The sequence below is a fragment of the Aulonocara stuartgranti genome (genome assembly GCF_965226115.1).
Source record: "Aulonocara stuartgranti genome assembly, chromosome: 3".
NCBI lineage: Eukaryota > Metazoa > Chordata > Actinopteri > Cichliformes > Cichlidae > Aulonocara > Aulonocara stuartgranti.
The window spans coordinates 66,619,462-66,646,895 of NC_138941.1; the positions used below are offsets into that span (position 1 = coordinate 66,619,462).

Genomic DNA, 27,434 nt, shown 5'->3' on the forward strand with positions numbered 1-27,434 from the left:
TAAACTCAACTCGTCGTGTTTGGAGGAAGAAGAATAGTGAGTTGCATCCCAAGAACACCATACCTACTGTGAAGCATGGGGGTGGAAACATCATGCTATGGGGCTGTTTTTCTGCCAAGGGGACAGGACGACTGATCCGTGTTAAGGACAGAATGAATGGGGCCATGTATCGTGAGATTTTGAACCAAAACCTCCTTCCATCAGTGAGAACTTTGAAGATGAAACGAGGCTGGGTCTTCCAACATGACAATGATCCAAAACACACCGCCCGGGCAACAAAGGAGTGGCTCCATAAGAAGCATTTGAAAGTCCTGGAGTGGCCTAGCCAGTCTCCAGACCTCAACTCCATAGAAAATCTGTGGCGGGAGTTGAAAGTCCGTGTTGCTCGGCGACAGCCCCAAAACATCACTGCTCTCGAGAAGATCTGCATGGAGGAATGGGCCAAAATACCAGCTACTGTGTGTGCAAACCTGGTAAAGACCTATAGTAAACGTTTGACCTCTGTTATTGCCAACAAAGGTTATGTTACAAAGTATTGAGTTGTATTTTTGTTATTGACCAAATACTTATTTTCCACCCTGATTTACGAATAAATTCTTTACAAATCCTACCATGTGGATTCATGGATTTTTTTTCACATTCTGTCTCTCACAGTTGAAGTGTACCTCTGGTGCAAATTACTGACCTCTGTCATCATTTTAAGTGGGGAAACTTGCACAATTGGTGGCTGACTAAATACTTTTTTGCCCCACTGTATAACCGGGCACTGACGTAAACTCTCAACCGTCTCACTCTTCTGTTTAATCATTTAATAATAAGAGTGATATTAAAACTAAGTCGCTGCCGCCAATGTTGGAAACTGGAATTGGCTGGGCCGCGCTATGAATTCTGTGATATGTTTTTTCAATTTTGTTGTCCGGGTGGAAAATTGGGAGAAATTCGGGAGAATGGTGGCTCCGGGAAATTTTCGGGAGGGGCACTGAAATTCGGTATTCTTCCGGTAAAATCGGAAGGGTTGGTATGTATGGTTGTGGCAACATCACTAACCTTGTCAAACACCTCAGAGTAAATCATATCACAGAATATGACGATCGTATGTTGAGGCGAACTGAAGAGAAGGACAGGGACAGGTGCTGCTAGGGCGAGACAGACGTCTCTCACGGAGTCCTTTAGTGCTGCAGGCAGGCAAGGTGTTCAAATAGCGCACAACTTCAGTTTTTTATTCCTATATGATGAACCCTGCATTATGAAGTGATAAGAACAAGTAATCTGATGTCCTGTAATCATTATGATGAGATACAATAAATAAATTAATTTTTTCGTACAAAGTATCGGTATCGGATCAGAATCATCAATAACACCCTGAATATTACTTGGTATCGGATCGGAAAGAAAATCAGTGGTATCGCACATCACTATTGAAAATGCTACTACGTCCAAATGAACAGAATCAACCTTTAGGAAACTCCTAGGTCCAATGCTTAGGGACAATGACAGATCTAATCTTAAAAGTAGAGTGTCTGTTTCGTGGATCTAATCTGGGACCTTGTTCCACAAAACAGGGGTTCTGCCTCCCATTCTACTTTCAAATACTTCAGGAACCATGAGTTAGACAGCAGCCCAGGTGTGTCTTCTTTCTGGTTTTGACCCCCATACGGTTGTTATCTGGGTGAATGTGTTGGATATATGAAGTGTATAAAGAGAAAACTGTAAGACAATTGGTCCTTTTGTCTTCTTAAAGGCCTGTATGTAAAACCACAATAGCTTCTTCCTGTTATATTCAGTCTGTTCTTGTAGTCTGAGGCTGATGAGACTTTTCACCACAGAGAGTTCTGGTTTGGCCAGTGACAGTGTTCATGTTGTGAGAACTTGTTTGCTTGGTGCTCTGCGGTGAAGTGTGTCAGACTGCACTTAAAGAAGGTGGCATTTTTGTGGTTGTGCATGTCTTTCTTCACACAATCACCTACCAGTTCTCTGCAATAATTTCCTGTTTCTCAGCAGATGTGTAAAGGAGTGGGAAAAAAACTCTAAAAACATGCTGCTAGTCACAAAAGTGGTGATTAATGTCAGTTTAACGAAAAATAAAATAATAAAATTAAAATTGTTTTGCCACAGCTGTAGTGTAAAGTGTGAAAACAGCGCTGTTGCTGTTGCATCTCTTGTAATTTGTGTTTCCTTTGTTCTGCAGAAAGTGATCCAGCAGTAATTTACTCAGCAGTGAGAACTGAAGATGTTAGCTATGGACAAATAATCGTCACACGAAAGATGAAAAGAGGTACAGCTGCTCTTCTTTTTACTTGGGAAGTTTAATTTAATCTGTGGAAAATGCTGGATAGCACAATAGATATGCTAAGTGGATGCAGACATTTTTTACCCTTTGAGTATGAAGCAGAAAATAATTCATAATAACTATTAAATTTAAACAAGGTGCTTAATCATAATGGTTACAAAAAATAACCAAACCAATCCAATAACACTGTCCCAATCCTAATATTTTAGTAAACTTTTCTGTAGTGCACCATGTGCATTACATAGTACCTGCTGCAGTAACATTTGCCACACAGTGGAAAATAATAGTTTAGCACAAATTAACAGACTAAGAATAAATCTACTGCTGTTACTGTACTGAACCATGGCTGCTTTATTTTACACATAACCTCAGCATTTGACTCAGTAGGTCAGAACATTTTTATCAACAGCTGTTTTCAATCATATTTTAGAAATAAGCTGTTTGTTCAACATAGATAACATATCATCAGCTCACTGTAGATGTGGTGCACCACAAGGTTCAATTTTAGGTCCTTTTTTTTTTCTATGCGCACTTAACTAGGTCAATTTCACCCACCTATGCCTCGTTTCATCACTACACCACTGTTCACCTTTGTTCTCCGAAGTCTCACTGCTCGCCTATGAACACGACAGAGAGAGAGAGAGAGAGGGAGAGAGAGAGAGAGAGAGAGAGATGACTTTGACAACTTTATTAACACCACATTAAAAAACAAAAACCACAAAAAAAACTAACCGAATACACAGTTGCTACTACATAATCAGCAACATCTATATGCACTAACCATTTACTAACCCTAAACCAACACCTCGATGCATGCTCAATCATCCAGGGAAGTAAATCCCAAAAAGTTGATTCTGTTCATCTGGACATAGCGTTTTCAGTGGGAGAAACGTTTTGTCACTCATCCAAGTGACTTCTTCGGTCTCGGCTGGCTGGGTAAACCTGCAGTCAGTTGCCCAAGGATCTGTTTCCTTAAATGGCCAATACATTACATGTATAAAGGCTAATTGACGCTACTAATTTTCAGAAATGATAAGAGTTATGTGTGGAGGAGTGAAGGTGAACTTTTCAAACTGTGAAGAAAGGTGGAACTGAAAGGGATTGAAGTCCCCAGAGGAGCTTACCTCTCATTACATTTGAGAGTGGGTAAAAGGTCTTAACATCCAGGCTCTTATGTTTACAGTGATACAAAGTGCTATAACAGAGTGCTTTTGCAAATAGTAAATCCTATTAATTTTGTGCATCCCTTTTTTATCCCTTTTTGAAACCATAAAGGTAAAACTGAGTATTAAATCCACATTAATATAAATAGTTCTTACCTTTTTACCCACTCTCAGATGTAATGACAGATAAGATAGACTTCAGTCTCATATAGGGCTTTGGAGTTGACGTCACGCCGCAATGCATTGTGGGAGCGCAGCTCCATTTTCGGGGTCTACGAATCAAAGCAAACACACTGTGTTGGAACGACGACGACAAGAAACATGCTTAAAAGCAGCTCAAAAGAAAACGGATGGTATAGAGACCGATTGCGTCCAGAGGCGAAGCAGCGGTACTTGAAAAAAATAGTGCATCGCAAATCTGGACCCATATGAAATACGGCAGTGGAGTAAAGACCCAGACGACTTACCGCCACTGTCCTACCCCGATATCTTCACGTATCTTGTTTGTGGAGTAAGCGCTTACACAGTGAACCAGTTTCGTAATTACAAGTCACTGGAGGCGCACATCCAATTTACAAATGGCTGGGTGCAAGATTTGGCTATTTTCAAGCCGCCAAAATCAGAGTACGTCGTCAAAGTAAGTCAGCTGGAGTGCATCGAGTGAAATAGCCATTTTCCACCCCCCACCATAATTAATGTTATACATTTATCATTGAACTGCTAAAATATCGTTATCATATTATATGCCCGTAATTGTAAAGTACATGCAAATTAACATATTGATAATCGGGCAAATTATTAACGCCAATTTGTGTCCTTCCTGTCTCACTTCATTTATTGTCTTTACATCAACCAATCAAGTCACTCCATTCGATGTTTGATCGCAATTTCTATAACTTCTGAGACCACCAACGATGATATTATTCAGCTATAAAGTGTGATGTGAACATATTTAGAACTTACCGGAATGAAAATGTCTTGAGCACACCAGCTGATAGCTGGAGACGTAACAGAACTTGATATCAGCTCGTCTCACGGCTGCTATCCAGGCTAGACGCCTTCGTTTGGTAATATCCGATACATGAGCTCCTTCATGTTGCTTCCAGGTTGGGAAAGCATAAAAAGACAATCCAAACTTATTCCCGTGCCGGTCGTAAGATCGAACATTGCAGCCGACCACACAGCAAGTACGAACCATGGCTATGCTTTCGCTCCTTACTTAGACCCCCAAAATGGCGGATCGGGCCAAAATCCTTTCCACGCCCACCCCCGTGACATCACGCTCCAAAGCCCTATACAGTTTGAAAGGCTTGCCTTTACTCCTCCAAACATACCTATTGTCATTTTGGTACAGTAACTCAAACTTTGTGTCTTCTGACCATAAAACCTTTCTCCAGAAGGTATTTGGCTTATCCTACATGGGTGTGTGTATTTAGTTTAGGATAAGACACACACACTGAGAACAAGTGTCCCATCTGCTCCTATAGAACACAAAACCTGTCTAATACCCACATAGTTTTAAAGGAGTCCAGATTTTTATTCAGAGAGTTAAAAGCATGCTCTACTCTCAAACGGGATGCCGACTATCCGTTTAAGCTCTGCACAGCATCAGTCCAACCCTGACCTAACATTTGGTTCTTCCTAGTCTTCCATCTTGCCGGCTTGGCTGCACCAAGCAAAAAATAATAATCAGAACCAGAGTCCATTCTTACTTCACTGAATACTTAGGACCAAAAACTAATGAGGGTGCAGAGAATTTCTCCGCCAGAGATTTCACCCACTCCTGCAACAAAGAAAATAAACCCACTAGCCGTGGACAACAAACCACTAAGTGCTGAAAGGACAGAAATGACATCCCTCCCCAGTGCTTGGGTCCAGGTGGGCTCTCTATCTGTTCATGGCCATGTATAATCCTTTTGCATTTAGGGGTAAAGTTGGAGGCAAAAAACGCCAGTCCATTTCAACTCCCTCATTCCAACCAGAGAATGTAAGTTCACCACCTTAGCACAGCTATATTATAGCTGCTTCTTCCCACAAGACGTAAAACTAGCAATGGTGTTCCCAAGGGGAGAAGTAGGTCACTCCCCTTCAGGCTGCTCCTCAAAGGCAGTACTGACCATCAAGGAGGGAAAAACATATTCGCTGTCATCACCCCATTGATCAGCTAGGACCTGGTTTCCAGCAAACTCTCAGCGATGGTGACAGGGATTGCCAAATTTCCTCCACAATCCTAACCAGAACTCTGGAGGACTTAATGCCCGTGACACAACCAAGTGTTCCCATCGACATCCTTGTGAGATGACCCAATTTGATAATACCAGCCTCCACAAACTGGCTCTTTATTATGGAATAGTACTTGGAACAGAAAGTAATTAAAAACAGCAGCTCTTCAAAAAGCTATATCCCAAGTCTTGGGTCAGGAGTCCGTGTGACTCTGCCAGGTGTTGATCACGAGCTGTAAAAAGGTATAAGTCCAGACAGCCTCAGCCAATTTGAGGGGAAAAAGCTGTTTATCCAATCCAAGCCAGCCCACTCTCCAAAGAAGTAACTGAGCAGAAGTCAGCTATCAGTAACCACAGCCATTCAGCAGCCTCTGTGTCATTTGTAGTCTAAGAGCTGCAGTTCTGGACAAAACTTCTATTAGTCCTTGCCCCCCCTCTGCCAGAGGCGGAGCCAGACATTTGAAACACCCGGGGCTTAGCCCTAAAGGGTAGTATGCATGTGGGATTTTTATTTATTTATTTTTTTGGGGGGGGGGGTAGAAATGACTGAAAGATTAATAGGCTCTGTTTTGAGTTTTGTTCAAAAAAGAATGACTTCATATAGGGAAAAATATATATCACATGTGCAGGACACCTTAAACTAGTTTTTTAATTAAGCAGCAAGGCAGAACAAGGTCAGGGCTGTATCAAGACACGAGGACTAAACCCCAATTCAACCAGACCCAGAACTGATCCGGAATTAAAACAGGACTACAACAGTTCAAAATCAGGACTACTTAGGATTTAACCAAGACAGAACCAGAATCAGAACTAGATGATAGTAGCACTAAAAATCATCATAGACCTGTATTACACTTATTTTTTTAATTCTACCAATGTCCACTATTTAGATTGAGAAAAGTTTATATAATTATTTAGCCTTGTATAACTTAATAAATGTAGAATTTGAAAAATAGCAAACCTAAAAAGAAACACTAGGTACGAGATACATGAGGACCTATGATACGGTGATACTTTTGGTAAACAACCATTTGACTAACATGTGTGTCTCACCTGCTCTTGTTCATCTCTGTTCTGTCCTCATTCTCCTCTCTCTCCCTCTTTGTGCTGACAATCATCAAATATACAGTTGAAACCACATATTTATGTACTCTTCAGATCAAAACACAAACACTTTTTTAAATTGTAACATCAAATCAGATTAAATATTCATTTTTTTAGATTGATAAATATAAAAAACATATTTGTTAACTTTAAGAGTAAAGAGAGAAACTTTCTTAATTGCAAATGGCACCAAATTGTATTCAAAATTGAGCCACACTTATGGAGCTCCACAGTTCTTTTCTTGGTGTTTTGGTTGACATCTCTTGATGTTCCCATGTCACAGAAACAGGCTCTGTGTTTTGCCTTATATGCATCTACAGGTGTGCCACCAATTTACTCACATGGACTCTACTAACCTATCAGAAGCTTCTTCAGCTCAGAATGGAATCGCCTGCAGTTTTCTTATTAATTAACAATAAACTTAGTGTATATGTACTCCTAAATTTGATCAAAGTGATAAAAATAGACAGCTCTGTCTCTCTTTATTCTGACATTTAACTAATTCAAAATATATTTCAATATTTATCTAAAACAAAAGTTTACTCTAAATTGATGTTGTACAGTAAAAATGTTTTATGTTTTCTCCCTAAAGTGTATGTAAATATCTGGTTACAAATGTGAATATCCTGCTGTGTACTGAAATCCCTCTTGTTTTGCATAGAAATATACTGAACAACATACAAAGCATAATATATAAAATAACATTTACCTGAGTTTTTTCTTTGAAAGAGCCCTCTAATGTCCATTCTTATATTTCAGTACATAACTGAAACCGATTTAGTCGGGGAGGGTAAGAACTGAAAATATGAAATAAACACACTTAAGCTAAGACTCTTAAAAAAAATAGCATTTGTTCGGCTTTTCATTTCGCCATTTGTTGATTCACTTGAAGAGCAAGTAACGTAATATTGGTCAAGTGATCAGTTTGATATCAATCTTTTGTGATACACTGTCATATTTACATTATTTGTACAGTACGAATGATTTGCTTTGGTACCTGGTCAAACTTAAGCTCTCCTTAGTATGGCTGGCTCCGTTTCTCCAACAGCGCACTCACAGGCAGCAGCTGCCCCGCCCCCTCGCTCAGTCGCTTAGTGCCTGAGCTCGGATCATACCAATATCAGGGGGGATTCACGCACAGTCGTAAATTCCCACAGTGTGCACTATGTGCTTCGAATATTGTGTGTACTTTTTGTTTTATACAGTTGTCAGCCAGGCATCTAGCTATGAAAAAATTACACTCCAAAAGACCCCGGGCTTCTGACAAAACAACCCGGGCTTAAGCCCAGTAAGCCACCCCCACGCTCCGCCCCTGCCCTCTGCCATGAGAAGATACAATGCTACCACACAAAGCCAATGCTGACCAGAAGGCGCTGCACTGCTTTCAAAAGACCAGGTGGTAGCACTAAAACAATGTCTGTGCCATAAGGATGTGGCTAGATTGTTAGCTATCAAATCCTTGCCCTGTAGGAAAGGTAGGGGAGCAACCAGTTCCATTTAGACAACTTAGTCTCCACCTTTTCCCACACTCGCTCCCAGTTCTGCTTCACAGTCATCACTCCCCAAGTATACCCCAAGAGTTTTAATACCCCTTCAACCCCACTGACCCCAAGGAGTCTAGGAATATGGGCAACAGAAACAGAACAGAAAACAAAAGAGCACAGCAAACACCGGACCCAAGAAAAACAACCCAAAAACACAGTGCAGTTCAGGGGGCCGACCATGCAGACGGCAACGGTGGAGATGTGGAAACAGTTCAGGGGGCCGGCCGTGCGCAAGGCAAAGGCGGCGACGAAGGAGACGACGGAGCAGTTCAGGGGGCCGGCCGCGCGGAAGGCAGCGGCGGCGGCGGCGAAGGAGACGATGGAGCAGTTCAGGGGGCCGGCCGCGCGGAAGGCAGCGGCGGCGAAGGAGACGATGGAGCAGTTCAGGGGGCCGGCCGCGCGGAAGGCAGCGGCGGCTCTCCAGTGTTAGGCGTGCTGGCCATGGCCTGGTGGGCACAGGACCAATCGAGGCAGGACCAGACGGTGGCGATGCGGAGGCCGGACCAGGCGTCGCCGCAGAGGCTGGACCAGGCGATGATGGGGCCGGACCAGGCGAAGCACAGGCTGAAGCTGGACCAGACGAGGACGAAGACTCTGAGGCTGGGCCAGACGAGGACGAAGACTCTGAGGCTGGGCCAGACGAAGATGAGGCTGAAGCCGGAGCCGGACCAGGCGAAGATGAGGCTGCAGCAGGTGAAGCACAGGCTGGAGCTGCAGCAGGCGAAGCACAGGCTGGAGCTGGACCAGGCGAAGACATGGACACGGAGGCCGCAGCTAGCGTGGATGAAGACACGGCTGCTGCAAACGTGGACGAGGCTGCCGGTGAAGCAGCTGGTGGCTGAACGGGCCCCTCGGACCCTCCAGCGGAGACGAGGAGGTGCTGGAGAGGTTCCCCTGAACCCCCAGCGGAGACGAGGAAGTGCTGGCCGGGCTGAGCAGAGCCGCCAGCGGAGACGAGGAGCTGCTGGAGGGGTCCTCCTGAACCCCCAGCGGAGACAGATGCAGAGCCAGCAGGTGCAGAGACTTCTGGCTGAGGGGATGCTAACTGTAGCTGCACAGGGCACGCAGTCGGCTTAGGATGCAACGGCTGCGGCTGTGCAGGGCAAACAGTCCGTCCAAAGTTTGTCAGCACCACGCAGTCCTCAGCTGGCGGAGAAAGCTCACAAAGGCTTCCAGCTAAGGTTGGCAGTGTCTGAATGGGTTGCTGAGCGATTAACTCAGCTGGTGAGCTAACTGAACTAGAGACTGAGCTGGTGACTGTGCTGAGGACAGAAGTGCAAGTTGTAGTGGTGGTTGTAGTGATGGTGGAACAGCAGGTAGTTGAACTGGTGACTGAACAGGTGACTGACTCTTGGCTGCTCTCCTCCGAGGGACAGGGACGGGTGCTGGGCCTGGCCGAACACCAGCCATCCCCACCCGAGAAACAGTTACGGGTGCAGGGACGAGCTGGGCTCTGGCTGCCTTTACCCTGGGGGCCGGTGTAGGTGCAGGAGCTAGCTGGACCTCTGTCGCTCCCACCCGAGGAACTGAGACGGGTGCAGGAGTCGGCAGGGTCACGGCTGACCTCACCCGGGGAACCGGAACAGGAGCAGGCAAAGGCTGGGTGTCCATCAACCCCACCCGAGGAGCAGGTACGGGTGCCGGGATGAACGGAGCCTTTGTCAGACTGGGGACAGAAGCAGGGACAGGCTGGACCTCAGCCACCCTCTCCCGAGAAACAGATACGGGAGCAAGGGAAAGCTGGGCCCACGCTGCCCTGGTTACAGGAACTGGAATTGGAGAGCAGAGTTCAGGAGCAGTAACATAGTCCAGGAGTGAAGAAACACTGTCCACAGTCTTATACTCAGCAGGTACAGGAGTAGGGGAGTTAACACAGGTGGTGTCTGAGGCAACTGAGTGTGAAACTGACTCAGGAATGGTCAACCTGAGCTCCCCTAGCAGTTTACACATGACGGACGGTAACTTGTTGCACTTAACCTTAACAACTGTGATTGAATGCATAGTCTTAGTGTTATCAACACCTGAGTTACCAGACTTCACATCTGCCATCGTTAACTCGAGGGGAGCAACATTCTTTAACCCTGGAGAAACAGTTTCAGAGCTAAGAGACAAGACAGGAAAATCTACATGTGGCAGAGGGTCACAAGCAACCTGAAGAACAGAACGCGCAGCCTTTGAAGGTTGGAAGACGCACAGGTCAGTTTCCAGGTGGTCCCCTCCAGTTTCAGCAGGAACCTCAGGACTGTTTGTTTTAATATTTAGTTCACAAGTATGCAACCCAAAAACAGTCTTTTGCTTTTCTAAGGTGAGATTATCAGTCTGTGTGTTAATTACTGCTGACCTGGGAGGAACAAAGGAAAAACAGTCATTCTCAAACATGGGCGTGAGGGTAGGTAATGCAGACTCTGGATTAACTGACCCAGAATTACCAGACACAGAGTTAACGGTCTCTGGGATGACGCACACAGAGTTTACAGTGCCAGAGTTTTTTAAGTCAGCCTGAACAGCAGTCTCTAGGGGGGCAATGAACTCAGTCTCATGCTTAATAGGTGCAGAGGTGAACTTAGAAACGTTATGAGACCTGGAAACACAGTCATTTTCAAACTTACTGTTCATCTCTGATGAGTTACAGACGTGAAAAACTGCGGACTCAGGAACAGAATATTGTCCGAGTCAGTCCAACTTAGAAGTGGCATGGAAAAAACTGTCAGATTCACTCACCACCGGAGTTTGCTCAGTAACTTTAGGGTGGCGACGGCGTGAGCGCCGTTTATTCCTGGGAACTGTGCCATGAGTTCCTGAGGCTGTAGACGCGGGTACCCCAGAGACGTCGGCTGCCCGAGCCGATGACGGGCCGGGCTGCGCCGAAGAGACAGGGAGCTTGTGCAGCTCCGAGCGTGGAAGTCCCAGGAAGAGCGCAAAGGACTGCAGCGGTGAAAGGCTGCTTGTCGGAGGCACAAAATCTCTCCTCGGCCGCCGAGTAACCCTCTTCTTTGCGCGGGACGTGGGCGGCGACTGGGGAGGTGAACCGGAAGTTGAGAAGGCCAGAGGAGTTGTGGCAGGCGATAAGCTGAATCCTTCAACTCTTATCACCGTGGGACGATGTGGGGAAAAGGCAGCAGCGTTTGCAGTTTGGAGGCTGCGCGGCCCACCTAGAGCCAATCGAGTCCCATAGAAGGCAGACTCGCGCTCCCGGGCATGCCGAGCCTCCTGCCTTCTCATTTCGTTAGGGAAGGCGGGGTCTGCATGCTGCCGGTTCCGTAGGGAGTTTGCTGGGTCCATTACTGGTCGCGTTCTTCTGTCATGGCTCGGCTGTGTGGCAGGCAGGATGAGGACCCAATCGCAAAACTCACAGACTCAGGGGATAAACTCAAAATGCAGCTTTATTGCTGACAGGTGACAAACGATAGCAGTGATACAAAAGCAATACAAAACTAAACTAAACTGGGAAGAGCTAATAGTAACACATACCAGAAGACACGGGGAGAACCACACACAGCATGAGGGAGAACGCGACACAGAACTGAGGGAGACGCAGACATAAATACAGAGGGTTAACGAGGGAAGTGGGAGCACACGGGGAACACAGGTGACACTGATAATCATAACAAGACACGGCAGGAGTGAACACAACACTAACGGGAGACGGGCAAAGTAAAACAGGAAGTACAGAGGTTCAGACAGGAGGAGAGAGAGCACGGGGAGAACACAGACATAACGGGCTGGGGAAAACATAGAATAAAACACAAAGAGAGACGAGGGCTCATAAATACACAAAGGGGCACACAGGGGGTAAGAGTCACGAAGGGAAAACACTTAGGGAACAACACAACAGGGCAACTCAGGAAACATGGCCTAAATAAGGAACGAAATTCAAGGAACTAAGAATACTGGGCCCACATGGCCCAGGACCATGACAGTCAGTATGTGTTTCTTGGAGAAAGACTATAACTAGTCTCTTCTGCTTGATTTCTTCTGCTAATAAGGCTCTCTTATTTGCATCCCATGTGAATGGGAGGGTGGCCTCCCATTCACATTGAAGGAGGCCACCCTCAACCCCTGCACATAAAAGGAAACCATCATGAAAGCAAACAGAAAAACCCATCAGAGATGAAACACCTAGAGTTGTATGATCATGATGTCTTATTTTGAAAAGTTGCTTTTCTCTACTGATTCAGACGCTTTAATTCTTTCCTCAGACCAGTAACATGTTTCTTCAGGCAATAATGCTTTTTAAGTAAGTCCAGTAAGTCCAACCCCACTTTCTGAAGAGTCATAGCTGACTGAATGAATTTCTCCACTTCGGGGAAATATTTCCTAACATTCACTTTTTTACCAAAAGTGTCATGCAGAAAAGCAACGATTTCCTCCAAAGAATACAAATCTGCATTTTAAGACACACTGTCTGCTACAGAAATATTATCAGAGTCAGAATCACAATCCATGTGTCACGGTTCTGGGTCCGTTGGACCCAGTATTTTGAGTTTATTATGTTTTGGTTTATTTCTGCTTCATGGATTGTTTTCTTCTCGTAGTGATGATGATGATTATTATTAGTTTCATGTTTCCTGTTTTATTGTGAAAGTCTTTGTCTTATGTTAGTGTGTGCAGCTTAGCTCCCCCGTCTCGTTAGCCCTGATCTCTCCCAGCTGTGTCTCCCTCCTGTTGCCGATTCCCCCGTTACTACCCTGTGTATATAAGCCCTGTGTTTTCCCATGCTCAGTGTTGCGTCGTACCATCAGATTATGCCTGTGTGTCCTTGGTCTCAGTGTTCCGTCATCACTTCATGTTTGTGTTCCTGCCAGCAATAAAGCTGAGGTTTTTTGAGTTTCATTCTGTGTTCGAGTCCTGCATTTGGATCCTCATCTCTGCCTGCCCGCACACAGAGCCCTGACACCATGTCATTCATGTCGTTACCATTACAACCCACAAGGCGTCCTGTTCTGCTGCTCCTCCACCACTGGTTTATGACAAATCTATGGCCAACAATTAGCTGAACAAAAAGCAAATATTTAACTTTTAAAATGCAATTTAATGCAGTTTAGTTTATGAGATAATTGTTTCACCTCTGTGGATTTCATGTTGACGTTTTTTTGGGTTTTTTTAATATGCAATTAAAGTGTGACCAGTATGGAAGCTCTGATTTGTATCTGAGCTGGTTCCCAGTACAGTACTGAATGGGACTGTGTGTGATGCAGAGAGGTGGAGATTGGAGGTCTTAATTGAACTACAAAGCTTGTAATCATGTTTCCTGTTGTTTGAACTGTGTGTGTTTGTATTCAGACTTTAAACCAGAGCCAGACGTTGTCTACTCTTCACTGAAGTAGTCCACCAGTCCAACCACTGACGTCCAGCTGCTGTTCTCTAACTGGCCCCCCCAGCATCTCAGACCAGAGGACATCCACATGATACAAAAATGTTTTATGTGTTAACAAAAGCTCCTTTTCCATTAGTACCTAGTCGGATGGTGCAGCATGTTTTGTCAACGTTTTCAAGGTACTTGTTAATACCTGCTCTGCCTGGGTTCCAAGAGAACCAAGCAGGTAATTAAATATGACATTGTCAGACTACTTCCCACCGATTTTCTGGTCAGTAGCATCACTCAATGTGTCACAATTGCGTCTCGTTCACAAAAATTTAGGACGTGGAATTTTTTTAACCCAGCAACAAGAGAAATGGCTACAAAAACCAATGCAATGTTTCCCTAAGTCTGACTAAAAGCTTCAGACCAAGGAGAAGTTATATTATTGCCTCGATGTTCACCATTTTTGTAGCGTTCGCCTCCTATATAAAGGTAGAGGGATGCTTGGATGCGTATGACAACAACCATGCACATTAGATACTAGCGGATTGTAATGGAAAACCAGTCAGTCTGTGGCGAGTCTATCTTAGTAGGTGCTGTTGGAAAAGGGATACATATTTTTTTAAATGTTCAAAGTAGTTTTTCGCTCTTTTGGACTCTTCTGTTTGTTTTTTGTTTTTTTTCATATATCATATTTAACTGACTCGAAAATCAGCAGGGTTTACAGAAATATGTGAATGTGTTTCATAGATATTTATAATAAAAATATGAGACAAATACCTTGCTCTTGTTCCCACAGCAAACGTGTTTCTCTGCAGGATTAAAAACCGTTTGCTCTCTTTCGTTTCTCACGTGGTTCTTTGGGTTTCACCAAGCTATACGATGGAAAATTTGACTTGTTCCGGTTTGGTTGTGGCTAACCGATGCAGACATCTTTTAACTGCAGATAAAAAGAAGAAGAGGGGGGAAACAAACATAAACATTAAACCACAGCAATAGAAGAGCTACAGCATGGAAATAGTTGCTACCTTGATGTTCTAATTCACACTGACACATGGCAGCAGCAGCTGATTAAGGAAATCAGAATCAGAATACTTTATTAATCCTGAAGGAAATTATAGGTTGCAGCAGGCAGCGCGCTACGGTTCATGCACACTAACAAAGAACCTTCTGACCAAACTTTACACAAACATCACATTGGGAAGACATGTCAGAGAGGTAGGCTGGTAGGAAAAACAACGAAAATACACAACATGAGGTGAGAGGAGGAGAAAAAAAAACTCCACTCAGACTGAGCTCCTAATGGGAAAACAGTTTGAGAACAGAAAAAACACCCCGGTACAAAAAGCACATGACTGTCAATACACCATAGAAACACAAGACAAGCAGCAGGGGTGGGTAAGGGTAAGAGAGAGCCGGTGTAGACAGCACATCCGGTCCTGCATGTCTGCACTGGTCCAATCGACCCGCCATCTGCATTGGGAGGGAACAAGCATCGAAGGTGTTTGGAAATGAGCCCATTTTGAGAGCCCACGACTTGTCCCATCGTTTCAATCACAGCAGGCAGCCTTGTGGGGTTTTGAACAGCTGATTCCGCTTTCTTTAATCTTTGATAAGCTAGGGCCAAGCCAGCTCCGATCAGCAAGAACCCTGTTATCATGGTTAGGGTCCAGCCAGGCACACGACCCTCCAGTTATGCCGTCCATCGTGTATCCGGCAGGGAACGTCCCTCCAGGACACTCAGGCACACCCAAGCCCAGGCTTCTCGTTGAGAAGAGGGTGTCAATTGCATTCAGGGACCAGTTGATCAAATCCATAGTTCCTCTTTTAGGTTTTAGAGAACAGACTGTGAGAGATATGTCTGTGAAGGTTCTCAGTCATCCAGGTCATCGTAGTCAAAGGAGCAGACTGTGAGAGAGTTTTCCAGGAAAATAGTAAAAAATAGAGAAGAATAGACAAAGACACAGAAGCTAAGCAGGAAAGATAAGGGAAAGAGAGAGGAGAAAAGTGTGACCGCCTTTGTCGAGAGCCAAAGTAGAAAGTGAGAAAAAAAATAATAATAATAACCTAAACCTAAATAACCTACAAATTATTTGCTAGCAGATTCTTGAAGGTGATGTTTTATAATTAATATTTATTACAAATCTCAAATTTCTGCCTTTTTTCTACTGAACAAAAACAAGTTAATTCCAACTTTCTAGCTAACCTTCGAGTTAACTTGACAACGAGGTGCTTCATTTTGATAAATAGATGTCTTTATTGTTCATCCTCCTGGGAAAGATTCAAAATAATGAAAAAACCCAGTTGACATTTTGCTCGCCACACATATAGAATAATTTAAACTTGTTTTCTTCAGCATGTCAGAGTTCTGTCTTTGACTGTGACAAGTGGAGTGGTTTCCAGCCACCACCCCTGTGTACATCAAGGAACTGAACATATTTATTACATTTTAGGGTTTCATTTGACAGAAAAATCATCTGATTCTAAGGAGCTGTTTTGTTTGTTTTGTTGCAGCTGTTTTAATTGTGGCATTTGTTTATCAGATATTTGTATTCACAGCTGATAAGTGTAGAGGACGGGAAAGTTGATCTAAGAGTTGTCCGTACATAGATAGATAGATAGATAGATAGATAGATAGATAGATAGATTGTTCTTTATATTTTTTAATTTTTGAAAAATGTACGTGTTTTGTTTTTGTTTCCATCTAGATGATCAGAAAAGTCTTTGGTGTTTTTTGATCATTTTAGACAAAGGGGGACGTTCTCCAGAACAGATGTGGTTTTATGGAGGCTACAGCTAAATGCTGCCTTCTCTACAGTACAACATAAAATTTTATACATTGCCATCACTGACTGTCATTATTGACCTCAAATTGATTTTGAGGTTAGCACTGTTGCCTCACAGCAAGAAGGTTGTGAATTTGATTCCTCCGCCTCTCTCACTGAGGAGGACATCCACTACATCAGTGGTAAGTGATGGATAGCTAACTATCTAAGCAAAGAGAAAAAGAGAAAACGTTAGCTACCCACCTCTGTGTTTGAACCAATAGAAAGCTGGTGCTCAGAGGAAGAGGGCGGGCTTTACTTTGTGTCAGTGACAGAAATGAAAAAAAGCTCAAATGAGTGAGAAGGACGATGAAGGAAACATCTGTGCTGTGTCTGCTCTGTAAGTAGAATCTCTGTGTTTGTTTGAATTCTTGTACTTTGACTGTCTGCTCTCCTGATAACTGATGATGGAGGAGAAGACATGAAAAACAAATCAGGCTGAATTCAAGTTCAAAACACCACGAGGACCAACTGCAGGTCTGACCTGACTCTTTATCTTTGCTCAGGAGTCGAGGAAACACAGCAGGCAGTGAAAAGATCAAATCATTCACTCATTATATCAACACAGCTGCACAGTGGACACATGACTTCACTGGGTTATTTAAATACAGTGGATATTTATTATTTATTATCAAAAGAAGTGAATATTTTGTGTATACTCAAAGTGTAGTCAGTAAACTATAATGCTATTGCTGTAGGGTCTACCATACAATGCAAAGCAACTTGAGCCGATTGTTGTTGGGATTTGGTATAATGTATAAATAAAATAAAATTGAATTAAACATGATCACAGCAAGAGCTGCTTTATAGATAAGAACTGGGGAAGAGAAGCATGAGGAGTCCACACTCATATTTTTACATTAGTAGTTTGTATGCAGTGAGAATTGGTAATGCAAACAATATATATATATATATATATATATATATATATATATATATATATATATATATATATATATATATATATATATATATATTTAATTGCACTTTACAGCTCAGGAGACAGAGTGGTCTGTGGTTAGTGCCTGTGTGTTGCAGACAGAGAGCGAGCTGAATGCGGGACTTTGCAGAAAGACCTGAGCTAAAAGTGAAGGCTTAAATGTTGACATGAGAAAATTAGAGAACAAGGACACAACTGGACTGAGAACGAGTTACAGGTGAACACAGAGACAACAAGAGAGATGAGTGACAAATACAAGAGCAACATAATAAGTAAGAAATTAACTAACACAAGAGACAATACTGACTTCATACGGGTGATGCACAGAGACCACTCTCGGGCTAACATCAGTATATATGATGTTATTTAAACAAGTTAACCCAGAATCTATGATTAGAAGAGTGTGATTTCTGTGTTTGTCAGCTGTTTGTGTGGAGTTGTTCTTTATGTTCACCTCAAATCAACCTGAGTGTCATTTCTCTTTAGTTCTGATCTCACTGCTGAGCTGCACAACAAACCAAGGTCAGTAACCTTCTTCTGTCACAGTTTAAACCTGATAAATGCTAACAGATTGTCAGTTTTTCATTGTAACCCTCACAGCTCGTCTGACTGTGAGTCCCAGCAGCTCTCAGTTCTTTAAAGGAGACTTTGTGTCTCTGAGCTGTGAGGAGGACGACAGCTCTGCTGGATGGACTCTGAGGAGAAACACAAGCAAACAACAGAGGTCTCAGTGTGGAAGTACATGGGGAAAACCAGCTGGTTCTTCATGTAACACCTCTATGATGCTTCATGACAGTGGAGTTTACTGGTGTGAGTCCAGAGAGGGTCCCATCAGTAACATGGTTAACCTGACAGTCACTGGTAAGCTGAGTGTGTGGAGTTAGTGTTGATGAAGCTGTGTGTAAATGGATGAAATGCTGTAGTTTGTCTCTGTGTTGAGGTGGATCAGTGATCCTGCAGAGTCCTGTCCTCCCTGTGATGGAGGGAGATGATGTCACTCTGCTCTGTAAAACAAAGACCCCTCCCTCCAACCTCCCAGCTGCTTTCTATAAAGATGGCTCCCTCATCAGGAAGCAGCCTACAGGTCACATGACCATCCAGCATGTTTCCAGGTCTGATGAAGGCCTCTACAAGTGTGACATCAGCGGTCATGGAGAGTCTCCATCCAGCTGGATCACTGTCACAGGTGACACACTCACCTGTCTGTGTTTCTGCAGGTTTCAACATTCACAATGTGACGACAATTAATGACTGTGTTTGCTTTATTTTAGGGGAACACACCACCACACCTCCACCTGGATCCACATCTCCACCTACATCCAGCTCTGCTCCTGGTTCCACCTCCATCACTCTTCCTCCATCACTCTCTCCTCCTGTTCTCTCTGTGTTGTCATCTGTTGGATCAGTCTGTGTTGGGGTTCTACTGGTGTTACTGGTTCTGCTGGTGAGGCGATGTGTTCACAGGAAACCTGAAGGTGAGACTCAGACTTCCTGATCTTTCATGTCTGAGTTTGTTTAGTAGAATAAAGTTCACATTCATTATGATCATTAAACAAAATAAATAAGAAAGGTCAGGATAGGTTAATTAAAGAATCTAAATTGCCCATAGTTGTGAATGCGTGAGTGTGAATGGTTGTCTGTCCCTGTGTGTTGGCCCTGCGACAGACTGGCGACCTGTCCAGGGTGTACCCTGCCTCTCGCCCTATGACAGCTGGGATAGGCTCCAGCGCCCCCCGCGACCCTGAAAAGAATAAGCAGAGGCAAATGGATGGATGGAATTTAAAAAACCAAACAAACCAAACAATAAAACCCAAGAATCATATGACCTCCTATGAGCAGTGTTGCCACAGTTACTTAGAAAAAGTAATATATTACGGACTACTGATTACTCCTTCCAAAAGTAACTTAGTTACTTTACTGATTACTTTATTTTTAAAGTAACTAAGTTAGATTACTAGTTACTTTATTAGTTACTTTCAGAAGCTGCCAATAACACTCCCCTCTGCCTCAACATAAAAACATCAACCGATTTTGCCAATACTCACTTTATTGGAAGTGTATTTTAACAGTAATGTCAACAATATATCTCCTGACATTTGAAGTTGAACTTAAAACTTTTTTCCTGACAGAAATACTTGTTTGTATGAAAATAAAGACAGTCTTGTTACTTCACTTAACATAAATACTTTTTATAAAAAAATAAGTCCATCCATCCATTCGCTTCCGCTTCTCCTTTTCAGGGTCGCGGGGGGTACACCCTGGACAGGTCGCCAGTCTGTCGCAGGGCTAACACACAGGTACAGACAGCCATTCGCGCTCACATTCACACCTAGTGGCAATTTGGATTATCCAATTAACCTATCCCCACAAGCTGCATGTCTTTGGACGGTGGGAGGAAGCCGGAGTACCCGGAGGGAACCCACACAAACACGGGGAGAACATGCAAACTCCACACAGAAAGACCCCAGCCTGATGGTGGAATTGAACTCAGGACCTTCTTGCTGTGCGGCAACAGTGCTGACCACTGTGCCGCCCAAAAAAATAAGTCGACTTCATTTATCATAAATACTTTTTATGAAGGCAGCATGGTGGCACGGTGGTTAGCACTGTTGCCGCACAGCAAGAAGGTCCTGAGTTCAATTCCACCATCAGGCCGGGGTCTTTCTGTGTGGAGTTTGCATGTTCTCCCCGTGTTTGTGTGGGTTCTCTCCGGGTACTCCGGCTTCCTCCCACTGTCCAAAGACATGCACTTAGTGGGGATAGGTTAATTGGTTAATCCAATTTGCCCATAGGTGTGAATGTGAGTGCAAATGGTTGTCTGTACCTGTGTGTTGGCCCTGCGACAGACTGGCGACCTGTCCAGGGTGTACCCCACCTCTCGCCCTATGACAGCTTGGATAGGCTCCAGCGCCCCCCGCGACCCTGAAAAGGATAAGCGGACGCGGATGGATGGATGGACTTTTTATGGGAAAAAAAAGGAGTCTTTCTTGACTTTATTTAACATAAATACTTTTTATAAAAAAACAAACAAACAAACAAAGAGTCTTTCTTGACTTCCCTTAAGATACTTTTTATACCATCCACATGTAAGCACTATTGTCCGCTTTTGTAACTTTGGACTAATCTTATGAAAAAAAAAGAGACTGCAGGTCCAACTTAAATTGCCTTACTTCCTTGCAGGTAATTGATTTAAGTTAATCAACTTGAAAACTTTAATAAGTTAATTAAGTGACTTTGATAAACTTAATTCAATTACTTGTAAATAGTTATTTAAATTGGATTCTCCATTCTCTGTTTTTTCAGTATATGTTGTAAACAGTATACTCTACTGTTTCCCCCATAACATGCGATGGCATGTTATGGGGGAAACAGTAGAGTGGAGCGAGTAAACCAGTGGTTGTACCTCATTAACAGAAGCTTCTCAAACCTTTTGTCAGAAAGTCGATTTCTTTTAGGCGTGAGCACCAAACCTCCCAGACTAAAAAGTCGCTCCACAGGAGCACTTGATGGGGTTGGAGTGTTATACTTTAAAAAAATTGTCTTTATGCTTGAAAATTTATGCAGAATCTGAAGGTCGTAGCCTGACATCAGGTAGTCCATGACTTCTTTTTCTGCAGAATAGGTCTCCTCCTCTGGCTCTGCCTCAAAAGTGAAAAAGTCCATCTCACCTTGGCTGTTAGATGTAGTAGCACTGGGCACACTGGCAGGGTTTTTTGCCAGAGGAGCAGTGGTGCAACACTCTGCTGTCAGAAGCTGTTTAACTCGCTCCCTCCTTCCTGCATCTCTCAGCCATCGGAGTTTGAATTTTGGACAACTGGCAGCTGCAAGAAGGGCATCTTTGTCGTCCAGCACACCGGCGAAACGAGTCTGAATAGCCTAAAAAAACACAATTGATATTTTTATGCCTACAATTTATTATGTTATTGAATTATTTGCAAACCATGCCTAATATGAGATCAGTATTATGGATTTATTTTGTTTTAGGTTACTTGTAAACATTTTAATTGTTTTAATCTTATTTTTCAATGATAATTAATATTCTGTTCCATATTTGTGAATTGTATGAAGCAAAAAATCTGACTAATTTCAAGATAGAGCGTACCTGTACAATGGCATCTGGAAGGCCTGCAGTCATCCTGGAGAGGTCATCTTTCACAGCCTGGGTCTTCTGCATCAGAACTTCAAGTGTTGGTAGTAAAGTTCCATATGGACAGTCGCCTTGTAAAATGTCCAGTGCTGCAGTCAGAGGTTTCATGGCCATGCAGTACTCATGCAGGAACTGGTATTCTTGATCTTTGAAGCACCTCAGTCCTAGCTTTGTGCACAGAGTATTCAGCTCACCCATGGGGATTTCTGCAATTCTCTTTACAGCATCAAAAAAGGAATTCCACCTTATGGATGTTGGTATTAGGAGCTTTCTTTTGCTGATTTCTTCCACTGTTTCTGATGCAAGTGTAGATCTACTCGATTTGGTCCAAAGAGCTGTGCATTTTGCTGTGCTGCTCCTATACACAGCCCTGCTCTCTGCATTGGTTGTTAAATGTTTCTCCACATCACGTGTGCAAATTATGTTGATGGTGTGCGAAGCACACCTGCGGTGCGGGGGAAGAGACAGCTGACCATCACTTTCATTCTCAGCCGAGAGGATTTCTGACAGATCAGAAAAAGTGACATCATCGTCTTTGGGGCTGGACTCTTCCTCCTCCGTCTCATCATCGGACTCCGTGACAGGATGATAAACTTGAAACGCCTTAACAAAGTTGGATCCATTATCAGTAACTGTTGCAACTACTTTGTTGAGTAATCCATAAGAGGAGTGGATGTTTTCGATTTCTGTACCAATGACATCATACATGTGTCTACCACGAATTCGCCTACATGCTAATGCAACCTTGTGACGCTCTAATGTGGTTCTACTGATCCAGTGGAGCGTTACTCCCATATAGCTTCTGTTGTTAGCAGTCCAAATATCCGCGGTAGTTGAAACAAAGTCAATCTCATTCAGTGTGGCCTTCAAATTTCTCTCCATTTCTGTAAACTCCTTCTCCAAGTAAGAAGTAAAAGTCATTCGGTGAGGCAGCTCGGCATTAACAGAAGTAGGGGTCTTTTTTATTATGGCACGAAACGAGGGCAAGTCAACAGTGTTTATAGGTAGCATTTCTTCTACAATATACTGCGCGCCCAACTTCATCAATTCTTCATCACTTACTGGTTTTGCACCAAAGTCCAACTTTTGTTGTTTGGGGGGTGTAGGACCTTCTCCGGAAGTCACGGCTCTCTGCTTCGGACCACTTGGTGGGACTCTCTCTGTGAGTTTGACTGTGCTGTGCTGCGACTCCAAATGTTTCTTTAAGTTTGACGTAGTGTTTTTGAAGGTAGATAACACTTTTTCGCCAACACAGTGTGTACAACGAACCTTAATATTTAAATATTTAGTTGACAGAAACTCAAAATAGTGACCATATTTCCAGCTAAAGAACGAACATCTCTCTCCCTCCATTGTTGTTTACACTTTTTTACGTCGCTGGCTGCTTGTGAGCGGGAAACGTGACCTATCGCTTATGTGACGTTTCACGACACGTATGCGTTTGTCATCCGCTGAGACGAAAAGAAGAAACCAAATCTTTTTGCTTAAAAAAATAGTAACGCACAGTGGTTTGGACAAGTAACTTTAATCTGACTACTGTTATGGAAATAGTAACGCGTTAGATTAGTCGTTACTGAAAAAGTGGTCATATTCGGAGTAACGCATTACTAAGCAACGCGTTACCGGCATCACTGCCTATGAGCAATTGCTTTGGTGAAAGTGGGAAGGAAAATCTGCCTTTTATCAGGAAGGAACCTCCAGCAGAAACAGGCTCAGGGAGGGGCAGCCATCTGCCGTGATTGGTTGGGGTGAGGGGAGGCAGACAGACAGAGGCACGCTGTGGAAGAGAGGTAGAGATGTATAAGGGCTAATATTTAAATGCAGAGAGGAATAAAAGCACATAGTGAGTGAAAAAGGTGACTGACAAAGAAACACTCGTGCATCGTTGGAATCTTGCTTTTCGGCACCACTTTGAGACAAACAGGGAAAAAAAGCTCACATATTAATTTTAATATGCACACTGATGTAATCTGGTCAAAAATAACCAGAGGGTTTCTAAGTGTTCCTGAAGTTGTATAGTTTTAATGTTTTATTTGGGAATAGAATGGTGTGTATGTGTGAGTTTGGTGATGGAGTTTTTAATATGGATGAATTATGAATTTTTTATGAATTATTATGTCTACTTTTTATGTTTTATGGACAACAGATGGAAATTAGCCCTTGGCTATAATCTGGTATGTTTACATTCATGTAAGTTTTTTTTTTACATGTATGTTCATTAACATGCACTGTCCTAAATAAAATAAAGAGTAATAAAGAGTAAGGCCAAGGTAATGATATCAGTACGTATCTGGTTAGATACCACATGTCTGAGATTTATTGTGGGTCGAATCTCTGTTTAGAGATGTAATTCACATTATTTGGATCATTTCAGCAAATCAAGAAGAAAGTGAAGAAGACGACCTCATCACTTATGTCATCATTGAGATATCAGTTCATCAAGAACAATCTGACAAAGAAAGACGAGGTAGTATTTTTTTTTTTTCTTTATGGTGGGCTGTGGGTCAAAGGTCTGTTTTTAATATTCTTAGTAAGTATATAAATAATCTTTTCCTAAAGAAGTATTGCAAACCAATAATAAAAATGATTAAAAAAAACATGTAAACAGAGAGACATTACAATTTTATCTAAATGAAAATCTTCAACAAATATAGTTGCTAATAATAGTGTATACTTTATTGATCCCCTCTCTCTGCGTTTGACCCACTCACTCAGTGAAGCAGTGGGCAGCCACACTGGGGAGCACTGTGTAGGGACGGCACCTAGCTCAAGGGTACCTCAGGGTAACCGTTCAGTGGACTCGAACCACCAACTTTCCAATAATGGGGCGACCACTCTACCTACTGAGCTATCCCTGCCCCAAAAAGAGCTAATTGGCAGCTGAAACAGGAACACATATTTAATAGAAAGATGTGAGATATATTGCATTTATTTTATTGTGTCAAATATGAACTCCCTAATGTTCATAGCCAGGGATCTGTCCGCTCCTGGCCACTGCCAAGCACACAATGTTTCCTGACCTCTACAGTGCCTTGTGCGGGTGGTGGTGGTGGGCATACAAAAGGGTTGACTAATGTCCCTTTTTTGGGCTATGCCCAGCCAGGCCCGATGGACCTCTGCTCAAAGGAGTTTTTGAATTGCTCTTTATCTGATCCCAGGACCAATTTAGCAGATCCTACTAATCACACACAACGTGCTCTGTTTACGGAAGTAAAAATGGCAGCTACAGAGTTAGTAGGTGTTGTTGCAGCAATATATCAATTTCTGCAGAGTCATAACCGAAAGAATTTTGACAAATTAACTAGACAGAAAACTCAGTTTCTGTCCATTGACTCGCTCCGTCTCCAGTTTCTGCCCCATGCTTTCTAGTTTGTCTTTTCTGGCACTGATAATTGGTAGGTACAAAAGTGACCTAGGTCGGATTTGAAAATATCGGATTTGTGCTGTTCAAACTGTCATAACATGATTGGATATGGGTCGCATAGGGTCAAAAAAAGTTAGATTTGATGCACTTTCGCATTTAGTGTGAACGTAGCCTTAGAATCTAATCCCTGGTTTTTGCAGATGATGTGGTTCTGTTTGCTTAATCAGGTGAGTTTTCACCGAGGAGTGCCTCGCCTCTCCCTTAGAGATAGCGTGAGAAGTTCAGCCATCCCGGAGAGGCTCAGAGTAGAGCCACCGCTCCGCCACATTAAAAGGATCCAGTTGCGGTGGTTCGGATATCTGACAAGGATGCCTCTTGGATGAGGTGTCCCACTGGGAGTACGCCCAGGGGCAGACCCAGGACATGCTTTAGAGCAGTGGTTCTTAACCTGGGTTCGATCGAACCCTAGGGGTTCGGTGAGTCGGTCTCAGGGGTTCGGCAGAGCCTCCACCGTGACATGCACGGCTCATTTTGTGCACCAATAAAAAACATATCTATGTCTTGAATTTGAAAAAAAGCATATTTTATTTTTCACTAAAGAGGGGTTCAGTGAATGCGCATATGAAACTGGTGGGGTTCGGTACCTCCAACAAGGTTAAGAACCACTGCTTTAGAGATAATATTCCTCAGCAGTCTTTGGGAATGATGGTGTTTCCCTGGACAAACTGGAGGAGGTGGCCAAGGAGGTGGCCAAGGAGGTGGAGTTCTGGGCTTCTCTTCTTAGGGTGCTTCCCCTGCAGATAAGCAGAAATAAATGTGACAGATCAGCAAATTTCTTTAGAGAGTCTTTGATTTTAACTAATGACTCAGCCTCAGGTCCAGATGGCAGGTATGTTGTGACACTCAGAACATTATCAGTGTTGTAATTGAGCAGTAGGACCTTAGAGCAGCTCTGATTAGTCTGACATGTATCTGCTGTCTGGTTTTTGGCCCACGTCAATTTATTGCCATATTTGCATATGGTAAATGGCCTGTATTTGTATAGCGCTTTACTTTGTGTTTTACTTTGTCCCTATGGGCCCCAAAGCGCTTTACACTACATTCAGTCATCCACCCATTCACACACACGTTCACACACTTGTGATGGCAAGCTACATTGTAGCCACAGCTGCTCTGGGGCGCATTGAGAAAGGCGAGGCTGCCGGACACTGGCGCCACCGGGCCCTCTGACCACCACCAGTAGGCAACGGGTGAAGTGTCTTGCCCAAGGACACAACAACCGAGACTGTCGGTTGTTGGTTGTCGGTCGATATAAAGAAAACGACTGAATTGACAAGATGTTGTTTAATATAATAAACACTTTTTACCGTTTCAAAGTTCAGCAAACTGTAAAACCAACTTCCTGTTGTTGATTACAGTTCATCCATCACACAGTTCATTCTCACCACAGTTTTTACTGGTTTGTCTAACAATAGTGTTCATGTTGTGAGAACATCTTTGCTTTTTGCTCTGTGGTGAAGAGTGTCAGTCTGCAGTGGAAGAAGATGGCAGCTTTGTGGTCGTCCACCTGCATCTTTCTCAGAAACAGCCTCCAGTTCTTTGTGGTCACTCAGTGTTTCACAGCAGAGGTGTTAAGATGAGAGAAAAAACTGTACAAAGATGCTGCGGTTTATAAAGCAGAACATCGGTGCCATGTAGCTCCTCCTGTTCATGACCCATCACATTTCTCATGTTACTGAACCGTGTGAAGAACAGAAAGAAAGTTCTTGTTATTTCTTCACTATATTGGACGATAAACTCTGGGAAGTCACACAAACAGTGTTTGTGGGACAAATTCATCTGGTTGCAAATGTGACCCTTGCAGTGGCCGGCACTGTCATGGACTCTCGTGATGAAACATTAGAAACAGTAAAAATGTTTTGCTTTGTGTAGCTGCACTGGTGTATTGTTGTAGCTTCAATGAGTTTTGTTTTCATTTTGCAGATATTTATTTTGTAGTTGTGATCTACTCAGCAGTGAGAAGTGAAGACGTCAGTTATGGACAAACAACCATCAGAACAAGCAGGCCCAGGTACAGCTGCTCTTTATCTTTGACTTTGCATAGAGACAAGCTCGCTGCTCATCCTGTTTGCATCCATCATGCTAAGATAAGCTGATCAAACCTCATCCTGGATCAAACTCAGAGCTCTGACCCAGTTGAACTGGGACTGTGTGTGATGCAGAGAGGTGGAGGTTGGAGGTCTTGACTGAACTACAAAGCTTGTAATCATGTTTCCTGTTGTTTGAACTGTGTGTGTTTGTGTTCAGACTTTAAACCAGAGCCAGACGTCGTGTACTCTTCACTGAAGTAGTCCACCAGTCCAACCACTGACGTCCAGCTGCTGGTCTCTAACTGGTCCCCCCAGCACCTCAGACCAGAGTAAAAAAAATACATAAAACACATTTTTATATGTTTTATGTATTTTTTGTTGGAATATTTAATATTTTTTCAGGCTAAATGAGTAATGTGCAAAGGGCCTATATCCCGTGTATA

At 43.3% G+C, this 27,434-nt stretch overlaps 2 protein-coding genes and 2 long non-coding RNA genes across 4 annotated transcripts in view; 3 read left to right on the forward strand and 1 right to left on the reverse strand.

The window, feature by feature from the left end:
* LOC309695283 (uncharacterized protein) overlaps positions 1 to 14,339 on the forward strand; it is a 28,729-nt gene extending 14,390 nt beyond the window's left edge. The window contains exons 5-6 of the mRNA XM_082515810.1: positions 2,189 to 2,275; positions 13,607 to 14,339. Coding sequence (XP_082371936.1) covers positions 2,189 to 2,275; positions 13,607 to 13,650 — 131 coding nt within the window. The 3' untranslated portion in view covers positions 13,651 to 14,339. The remainder of the gene's footprint in view (positions 1 to 2,188; positions 2,276 to 13,606) is intronic.
* Positions 1 to 27,434, forward strand: part of LOC309694419 (CD226 antigen-like) — a 246,042-nt gene that overhangs the window by 47,297 nt on the left and 171,311 nt on the right. The gene's annotated exons all lie outside the window — the stretch shown is intronic.
* The window catches only part of LOC309696840, a 60,301-nt gene that overhangs the window by 25,772 nt on the left and 7,095 nt on the right, over positions 1 to 27,434 (forward strand). The window lies entirely within an intron of this gene.
* Positions 6,610 to 8,086, reverse strand: LOC309696675. Its single transcript, XR_014273581.1, has 3 exons — positions 7,777 to 8,086; positions 7,489 to 7,576; positions 6,610 to 6,782 (listed from the first exon to the last, which is right to left on the reverse strand). It is a non-coding gene; the product is annotated as an uncharacterized lncRNA (long non-coding RNA).